The sequence below is a fragment of the Panthera pardus genome, unplaced genomic scaffold (genome assembly GCF_024362965.1).
Source record: "Panthera pardus isolate Hobbes unplaced genomic scaffold, ASM2436296v1 HiC_scaffold_3, whole genome shotgun sequence".
NCBI lineage: Eukaryota > Metazoa > Chordata > Mammalia > Carnivora > Felidae > Panthera > Panthera pardus.
Window position 1 is genome coordinate 53,802,225 of NW_026526876.1, and position 9,675 is coordinate 53,811,899.

General features: G+C 42.0%; 2 protein-coding genes across 2 annotated transcripts; one reads left to right on the plus strand and one right to left on the minus strand.

Moving 5' to 3' along the window:
- LOC109255109 (olfactory receptor-like protein DTMT) lies at positions 1–1,655 on the plus strand. The gene has a single exon (XM_019429540.2). It carries the CDS (start codon positions 78–80, stop codon positions 1,032–1,034), a length of 957 nt encoding a protein of 318 aa, XP_019285085.2. The 5' UTR covers positions 1–77; the 3' UTR covers positions 1,035–1,655.
- A 4,441-nt stretch (positions 1,656–6,096) lies between these two features.
- LOC109255213 (olfactory receptor 1L6) lies at positions 6,097–7,696 on the minus strand. The gene has a single exon (XM_019429738.2). It carries the CDS (start codon positions 7,365–7,367, stop codon positions 6,423–6,425), a length of 945 nt encoding a protein of 314 aa, XP_019285283.1. The 5' UTR covers positions 7,368–7,696; the 3' UTR covers positions 6,097–6,422.
- Between the last annotated feature and the right edge of the window lie 1,979 nt (positions 7,697–9,675).

A 9,675-nucleotide genomic window follows, 5' to 3' on the forward strand; every position in this document is an offset into this window, starting at 1 on the left:
ATGTGTGTATATACACATACATATTCACGCTGTCATGCAAATTATTTTTAATTTTACAAAGGTAGGACAAAAGCAACATGAAAATGGGAAACCAAAGTGTCATCTCAGAGTTCCTCCTCCTGGGTCTGCCTATTGAGCCAGGGCTGCGGGACCAGTTCTATGCCCTGTTCCTGCTCATGTATGTTACCACCGTCGTGGGGAACCTGCTCATCATCATCCTCATTCTCCTGGACTCCCGCCTCCACACGCCCATGTATTTGTTTCTCAGCAACTTGTCCTTCTCTGACCTCTGCTTCTCCTCTGTCACAATGCCCAAACTGCTGCAGAACATGCAGAGCCAGGTCCCGTCCGTCCCCTATGCCGGCTGCCTGGCCCAGATGTACTTCTTCTTGCTTTTTGCAGACTTGGAGAGCTTCCTCCTGGTGGCCATGGCCTATGACCGCTATGTGGCCATTTGCTTTCCCCTGCACTACACCACCATCATGAGCCCCAAGCTCTGTCTCTCCCTGGTGGTGCTGTCCTGGGTGCTAACCACTTTTATCTCTTTATTGCACACGCTACTCACGGCTCGGCTGTCCTTCTGTGCTGATAATGTGATTCCTCACTTTTTCTGTGACATGTCAGCTCTGCTAAAGTTGGCCTGCTCTGACATTCAAATAAATGAAATGGTGATATTTATTTTGGGAGGGCTTGTCATTATTGTTCCATTCCTGTTGATCTTTTTATCCTATGCACGGATTGTGTCCTCCATCCTCAGGGTCCCTTCTGCCGGGGGCATCCGCAAGGCCTTCTCCACCTGTGGCTCCCACCTCTCCGTGGTGTCTCTCTTCTACGGGACAATCATTGGCCTCTACTTGTGCCCTTCAGACAACAATTCTACTGTTAAGGAGACTGTCATGGCCGTGATGTACACTGTGGTCACCCCTATGCTGAATCCCTTCATCTACAGCCTGAGGAATCGGGACATAAAGGGAGCCTTAGGAAGAGTATTTTCCAAATGGACGATTCAGCTTTCTCTGGGACAGGGACTCTAAAGACTAATGTATGTTTTCAAACAGTAGGCATAATATTGACAATGAGTAGTATTCCGTAAAGTCTAGTAAGCACCAAGCTAATGCAGCCCAGGGGGTTTTCTCATTGTCACTAGGGGTGGGTCCATCTCACATCCTGGGTTTACCACAGAATCTGGGGGGTGATGTAGCACAAGGACTGACATGTAGTGGACACTTGGCAATTATTATTCAAATTTGAATAAATATCACTCTAACGCTAGTGTTTACTGCACTCAGAGAAAGTACAGTAGTTCCTAATTCTCTAATAAATAAATCCAAATTTCTCAGCCCCTTCAGTGATTTGCTTCTGCCAAACATGTTTATTTCATGAAGAATGTCTTCCAGTTTATTATGTACTGCTTTTGTAATTTTTTACTCTCCAAGGATCATCATTTATTCCATTGCTTACCTATTTATTTAGTTTTTAATTTTCATTTCAGGTGTTGGTTGATTCACCACTTTAATGATCATACTCGAAATTGTTTTTTCCTTTGATTTACCAATCACTTGTCAGTTAATGACAGACTGCTTCTTTTGATAATATCTATATTTTGGATGAAAATTTCTCTTTTGAATTAAAATCATATTATATGGAATGAGCCATATGATTCTCTTATGAATTGTTTAATTTATAGACAGTAAAATGGTGGCCCATACATAGCCTAAAGTAGCACAAATAGTGACAGAGGGTTAGAATCTATTTATGACCCCCAGGTAGATTTTTTTCCTCTGAAATATTACACTGAAATTATGTGATGCTTTCTTTGTTTACTTCTTTTCAAGTATATTTTCAGTGTCTTGAAGACAGGTGCTCTCTTATCTCTTCAATGACTACTTCAGTGCCTTTTACTTGCTAGATGGACAGTAATAACTGATTTGATTTGAATACATTTTCATATGTTTCTTGAAATTAAAGTGTGCCTTAAAAAAAAATCTCACCTTTTGAAAGAAGTCTTCCTAATAATGCCAACTTTGACTTCCTTTCTTCTTCAAAAATTTTTATTGACTACAAAAAGAATACATTCTCACTGGAAAATTATCCAAACAACAAAGAAATAAATAATAAAGTGTAATGGAAGGTTCCCCCAAATTCTGCCCTCCCCCATAAAAGCAGTTAGAAGTTGGGGAATATTCTATGTACATAGATAATTTCTGTGTAGACTAACATTACATATAATAGCATTAAATTATACACACCATTTTCTCAGGTTGTTATATAAAATATATTTTGAATTCATCATTTCATACAAAGATATATAATGATCTTAGAATCTATACAGTGCTTGTTGAATGGATGCATTTACTATAATTTATTTAAATAATCTTGGTAAACACTTGGGTTGTTTTCAGTTTTTTATGATTTTGAACAATACTTCAATTTTATTTCCTCATCCATACGTTTCCTTGTGGACTTATGCTGTGTTTCTAAGGACACATTCTTAGAAATGGGTGTACTAGATCAAAGGATATGAACAGGTTATAAGTGGGTGGAAGTTGTCAAATTGCCTCCCAGGAATTCTGCTAAGGTAAACTCCTTCCAAAAGTGAATGAGAGTGGCTGGTTCTTTACATGTTCCCAACTCTGGATTTTTTGTTCTCAAAATATTCATCAAAATATGATATTTTACTATTTTTAAATTGAATCTTTGTATGTATCAGTGAGCTCAAACATCTCTTTATATTGATTAGTTACTTTTCCTTGTGCATGTCCTTAGCCTTGAGTCGATTTTCTTTTTTCTTATGATCACATTATCTATCTTCTAGGCAACATTTCCCTCAGTCTGTTATTCATCTTTTGAACTTGGTAGTGATGTGTTTTTCCCTTACTAAGATCATAAACTTCAAAGTAGACAAATAAGTTGATTTTTACTTCATGATTTTTTTCTTCCACATGCTTGGAAATGGCTTTTCTATCCCCAAATTATTATTATTATCTCATTCTTTTTTCTAGCTCTTGTACAGTGTTAGTTTCCACATCTCTATGCTTGATCCACCCAAAATTTTAAGGCCAACTGTCCTTTTTCTTTTTTCCCCTTCCTCAGGAAGTGAGTTGTCTCCACCTTCACAGGTATAAAAAAAAACTACCTTTACAATGTCTTAAGTGCTCACATATACTTCCTGGGCTTATATTATTATTATTATTAATTTCTGGACTTATTATATTGATGCCATACTATGTATAACGGTACATTTTAAGTACCTTGTGTGACAAGCCCTCTTCTATATTCTTCTCTTTCAATACTTTCCTGACACATTTATCCTTTCAGATATACTTTAGATCTATTTTATTAAATTACAATTTAAAAAATATGTTGGGAAATTAACTTGAGTTGCACTGAATTATTACATTGATTTGTGAATTAGAGTTGGCTATTTGTACAGTTGTCTTACAAACTATAAATAATGAATACCTTTCTATTTATTCCAGGTTTTCATTTCTTAGTTGAATTTTGTAGGTGTCTTAACCTAGTATATTATTACATATTACTTTCTACATTTAGTCCTAGGTATTTTACATTGAAAAAAAATGTTGGATGGGGTCACTATTATGTTTTTAGACAAGTAAGTTTTTTGTACATAAAAGAGTTACTGATTGTTTTGTATATCATTTTAAAAATATTACACCTTACTAAATTCTCTTATTGTTTTCTAATAAGGATTTCAGTTACCTGTCTTGGGTACTGAAGATACACAAAGTTAACATCAGGATTGGTAAGTATACATATTTCTTTCAAATACTTAGTTCTGTTATTTCTTTTTTCTAATGTATAAAGAAGATGTGTGTGTGTGTATGTGTGTGTGTGTGTGTGTGTGTGTGTATACATGTATGTATGTATATATACCATGGAATACTACTTGGCAATCAAAAAAGAATGAAATCTTGCCATTTGCAACAACATGTATGGAACTAGAGTGTATTATGCTAAGTGAAATAAGTCAGTCAGAGAAAGACAAATATATGATTTTACTCATATGTGGAATTTAAGAAACACAACAGATGAACATAAGGGAAGGGAAGGAAAACTAAGATAAAAACAGAGAGGGAGGCAAACCATAAGAGACTCTTAAATACAGAGAACAAGCTGAGGGTTGCTGGAGGGGAAGTTGGTGGGGGGATGGGCTAAATGGGTGATGGGCATTAAGGAGGGCACTAGTTGGGATGAGCACTGGGTGTTGTACGAAAGTGATGAATCACCGGGTTCTACTCCTGAAACCAATACTACACAGTATGTTAACTAACTTGAATTTAAATAAATAAATTTTAAAAGAAGGGGGAAAAAAAGAATAATGTGAAATAATAGTGATTCTAAGGAGAGCCCAGATATTAGTGTGAGGCCCTGCTCTTTGTCCTTCAATAGCCAAATGGGGGTATAGTGAAATCTTCAAATAGTTTTGGATATTGGAGGCCACAGTGAACTTTCCCTCCTTGTCTGGTGGTACTCTGGGAGAAGCCACTTTGCAGAAAAGCCCACCACTACACGGCCATATCATGACAGCTCTGGTCTACGGAAGAGTGTCTGAAATCCCACACAACATGCGCATGCACATAAACATGAATTTTTGCAACCATGTTGGGCCATGAAGATCTGAAAAGTTCTTACGTACCCTGTTGGAGCCCTGCTGGAGTTGAGAGCTAGTGTGTCTCCAGAGGCTATCAGGATAATGAGTAAGGGGACCGTGTAGCGGCAGCTAAAGTCAGAGCCCAGAACCAGATGGAAGACGTTGCTGCGTCTAACAGAATCAGTCAGCAGAAACAGTAAGCCCTAAGAAGGGCATCAACTCCCTTCTCAAAAGAAAAGACATGTATTATCCATGCTGAGTGTAGTCGAGGTCCAGCAACAGTGAACCTTAGCAGAGACACCCCTCCCGAAGTCGAGAGGATACACAAGCCTCAAGAATCTGGAAAAGGTTTAACAAAATCAACACAGAGAAACCAGGAGGAAGGAATTCATCAGTATGAAAGTAAAAGCTTGATGGAGTTGAAAACCAAGAAGCAAAAGAATGATAATAACTAAATGTTGGTTCTTTGGTAATATGAATAATAACAGATAAAATGGCACGTAAAATAAGGCAACAAAATAGAAAAGATACAAATAAGGAACTCTGGGAGTGAAAAAGAAGCAAAATTAACAGTTAAAGAGGCAATCTTAAAATCACAAGAATACTACTGAAATAAAATAAATTGAAAATACAGGCACAGTTATATTTTAGGAACTTATATATTACTAAAATATGCTCAATATTATGAAAAGAGTCAACTACAAATTATTGAAGTAGATAAACTGCTTAGTCTTACAGCTTTGGGAAGCCCGCTTGGTTTCTCTAGGCCTGTTTCCTCTCTTGTGCAATGAGAATAATATCTTCCTCCTGGAATCTTGTGAGATTTAAGGCAGACATACATGTAGAGTACTTAGGACAGCGTCTGGCACATAAGTCCTCACTAAAAGTTATCTTTTATTATTTTTATGACAAGGATATCATTACATCATTGTAATAGTGAAACATTGGGAAAGTATAACCATCAATAAGAGAATGGTTAAACTCTGGAATATCACAGTATAGGGTTCTATACCATGAAGTTAAAAGTGAAAAAGTTCCATCTATTGTGATAAGAAAAGATCTCCTAGACTATTGTTGCATGACAAGGGAAATTACAGAATAATATGTAGAGAGTGAGAAGATCTATGTGTCAAAAGCAGGGAGAGGAAGGCAAGGGAGGTATTGAACTGGTAACTGGGATGGGGGTGGAGGTTGGATTGAGTGATAGTCAAAGAGAATTGTATCTTCATCTGTATTTTTGAACTCCTGCCATGAAAATGATGGACATATTGTCTAGGGAATAGAACTTAAAAATAATTTTTTGAATACTTAAAATAAAAACTAGGTCTTTCCTGAAGTTTCCAGAAAAGGAGTCTGAAAAGAATGTGGTCTACACTGCAGTGCCCTCTCCCCCCACCCCACCCCCTGCCAAAAAAAACCTCCTTAAAAACTCTTGCATCTGCACTGCTTCTCGGCTTTCCTCTCCATCCACTAGACTGCTGCCATATCACACTCTTCCCCCTTTCTCTACAGAAGCTATAAGGCTCTTTCCTTGGTCCCCTGCTTGTTCCCTTTCATTTTTCCAAAATTTACAAGTAGCTTCTATTTCAAACATTCAGTCAAGGCAGAAATGAATTTAGCTTATTGCTATGTACCCATCTCTGTAAAATAAACACATTGTCACCTTTGTTTCGGGTCTAATTTTTAATTTAACCAGAAATAAGATGCTACAGGACCAATATTGCTAGTGCTTTGGGAAGCTAGAAAAAGAGGGGCGTGTTCTTTTGTAATCTTTCTTATCATTGAAATGCCAGTGAACCAGGACGTTCCCTCACACCTCTTGGGGTGCAGCCCTCCATCTGAGCCCCCTTTTCAGGGCGCCTTTGACCTCCTTGTTGCGAAGGCTGTAGATGAAAGGGTTCAAGGTCGGTGTGAGCACAGCATAGACCACGCTGGCCAGGCGGTCATAGAGGGCTGAGTAGGCGGAGGACGGCCGGAAATAGACAGAGAGGACAGAGCCGAAGAAAAGCGACACCACCACCAGGTGGGCCCCGCAGGTGGCGAAGGCGCGGCGCCGGCCCCCGGCCGCCCGTACTCCCAGCACCGCGACGAGGATGCGCGCGTAGGACAGCGACACGAGGAGCAGCGGGGTGAGCACCACGGCCAGGCCCTCAGAGAAGATGGCAGCCTCCGCGGTCGCCGTGTTCGAGGTCGCCAAGCTCAGCATCACCGTCATGTCACAGAAGAAGTGGCGCACAGGGGCGGGGCACGGGTAGGAAAGCGCCGAGATGAGCAGCGTGTGCAGCAGCGAGTGCAGGTGGGCCACCGCCCAGGACGTGGTCACCAGCGCCGCGCAGCGCCGGGGCGTCATGACCGCGCAGTAGTGCAGGGGGCGGCAGATGGCCACCGCGCGGTCGTAGGACATGGCTGCCAGCAGGTAGCTCTCGGTGATGCCCAGAGCCACGAAGAAGTACATCTGGGAAAAGCATCCCTGGAAGGACACGGCCTGGCGCGGGTGGAGCAAGCCGGCCAGCAGTCTGGGGACCGTGACAGTGGTAAAGCAGACGTCCACGAGGCTCAGGTGACCCAGGAAATAGTACATGGGGGAGCGGAGGGCCCCATCCGACCTCACCACCACCACCATGGCCAGGTTGCCCAGGGCATTGAGCAGGTAGACGCCGAGGAAGAGCAGGAAGAGCAGCGGGTGGATGTCTGTTCCATCCACCAGGCCGAGGAGGAGGAATTCTGGGGCCGTCGTGAGGTTGGCCAGGGCCATGGAGCGGCCAGAGAGGCGGGGGCGCTGAGGGGGCAGATGAGGAGCAGGCCTAAGTTCTGGCACCTTTCGGTAGGCTTCTGCATGTGCGGGTTCCGTATCCTATTTTTAAATTTACGCTTGCTAAAAAGGCTTGGAAACCACACTGCCCACCCAGTAATCCTCATTTCATGAAGAAACTCAGTATCTGAATCTCAGTAGGGTGTCCTAAGGTAGCGGGTAGTTTCAAGCTTGGAGTAGAACAGACCTGAGTTTGAGATCTGGCTCTACCACTCAGGTGCTATGACCGCTCTAAACCTCCATTTCTTCTTCTTTCATTGAAGAAAATACTAATAGCTACCCATGGAGTTGTTGTGAAGATAGAGTGGGTAATAAGTGTAAAATACTTAGCGCAGCACCCAGCACCCAAAACTCTTGCCTATCTACCCACCTCCCTGCCACCCATCTATTTATCTACCATCATTTGCATAGTCAAACAAGCAGTTGAGGCAGAATTGGGACCCAGGCCATCCGAACACCAGTTGAAGTTTCTTCATAAAACCCCTTATGGCATTTGCCATTCGTTTATTCACCACGTATTATGTGCTAACTCAGGAATCATTAAACTTTTCTGTCAAGGATCATAGAGTATTTTAGGCCTGTGGGCCATAGGGTCTCTTACAAGTGTTCAGCTCTGCCATTGAAGTGTGAAAACAGCCATTGATAGTATGTAAATGAACGGCCTTGGCTTTGTTCCAATAAAACTTTATTATAAACAGGCAGAAGGGCAGATTTGGCCCGTAAGACATAGTTGGCTGACTCCTGTGCTGGGGCCTGTGGGGAACAGGGTGAAGCTTAGCTCTTGCCCACAGTTTGACCTAGAGCAGCTTGCAGTGTTTCCTCCTTTACTAATTTTATGAACCACGTGGGAGTAAATTATTCTACTGGAGGAGTTTGGCAAGAATATAAAGAAGAGATGGGATTTGAACTGGGTCTTAGAAAATGAATACGGTTTTATCCAGCAGACGTGCTATGGTGTCGGAGGGGGAGGCATCCAGACAGGGGGAAGAGATTGTGTGGGATTGTTGGCAGAGGGCGCATGGAATGAAGAAGGTAACATCCACTATGATACTGGGGCAAGTCTTGTCTTTGCTTCAAAGTTTCTCAGTAAACCAAGTGATTTCAATTATCTCTGAAACAAAGCACTCATTTTGTCACCCACTCAATCTCTTCCTTAAAACACATTTTTTCCCACTGATGCAAAGTTTCTGTAAATGTTCTATTCCTAGCCTAGCCTATCCCTGCTTTGTCAGGAAAGAGGGCCAGGCTTTGGTGAGATCCCAGAGAGTGGACCGAGTCAGTTCTTAGCTCAGATGCCCCTTGCAAGAAGGAGCTGTGCTTATTCCCTGTCTTGCCAAGTGATCTATACACAAAACTCACTCAATCGGTATTTGTTGAATGAAGCTTTTTAAAGAGCAATGAGAGAAAAAAGAGGCAAGGGAAGGTGGAAGAGAGGAGATGATGTGCAAACTGCAGTGTCTGCTCTTGTCGCGTTTCAGGAGAAGTCCCAGATGTAGCCTATTTTTTCATTTTTCTGCTTTTCTATCACTGTCACTCATTGGCTATCGCAGGGAGTCATCTGCTTATGCCAACTCCACCCCTATCCCCAGAACAGAGCTGAAGTGTTGAACAGCCAGGACCTTGATACCTCTCCGATTCGTCCTCTTTTGAGGTACAGGATTCTCCCCTGCAGAGCCCCTGACCTTCCCCCCCCCCCACCTCCAGGTGGGCAGTGCATGATATAGAGGAAAAGCCACTGACTTTGCAGTCAGAGCCACCTGGGTATTAATCCTGATTGACTTTGTAAACATAGACCCATATTCGTTCCATCTCTACTCTTCTCATCTATAGAATGGAAATACTGATGATTCCTCTCTGCGTGGTTGATGCCATGATTAAATGGCTAATGTATATATAAGCACGTAGCAGGGAATGGTTGCTTAGTAGATGTTGGTTCCCTTTCCCTCAGCTTCTGATGCCTTCTCCCTGTTCCCCGAGGCTACTAGAGGCAATCCAGTCCACTGCTGGAAGCCTGTAGTTAAAGATGTTTTTCTTAATCTCAGCTGAAACCTGCTTCCCTGTAACTTCTACAAGTGGTTGCAGTTTGGGCCACTGAAGGTTAAACACCTAATCTCCCTTCTCTGCAGCTTTTCACACAGTGTTAAAAAAAAGTCTATGAGGTGTTCTTCTCTCCAATCCAAACACACCTGGTGCCTTAGATTCTTTCCTAGAGGACCTAATTTCCAGGTCCTTTTCCATTACGGTCAACCTC

Coding starts and splice junctions, on each gene's coding strand:
- LOC109255109 (XM_019429540.2), top strand. CDS start 78: ATGAAAATGGGAAACCAAAGTGTCATCTCAGAGTTCCTCCTCCTGGGT.
- LOC109255213 (XM_019429738.2), bottom strand. CDS start 7,367: ATGGCCCTGGCCAACCTCACGACGGCCCCAGAATTCCTCCTCCTCGGC.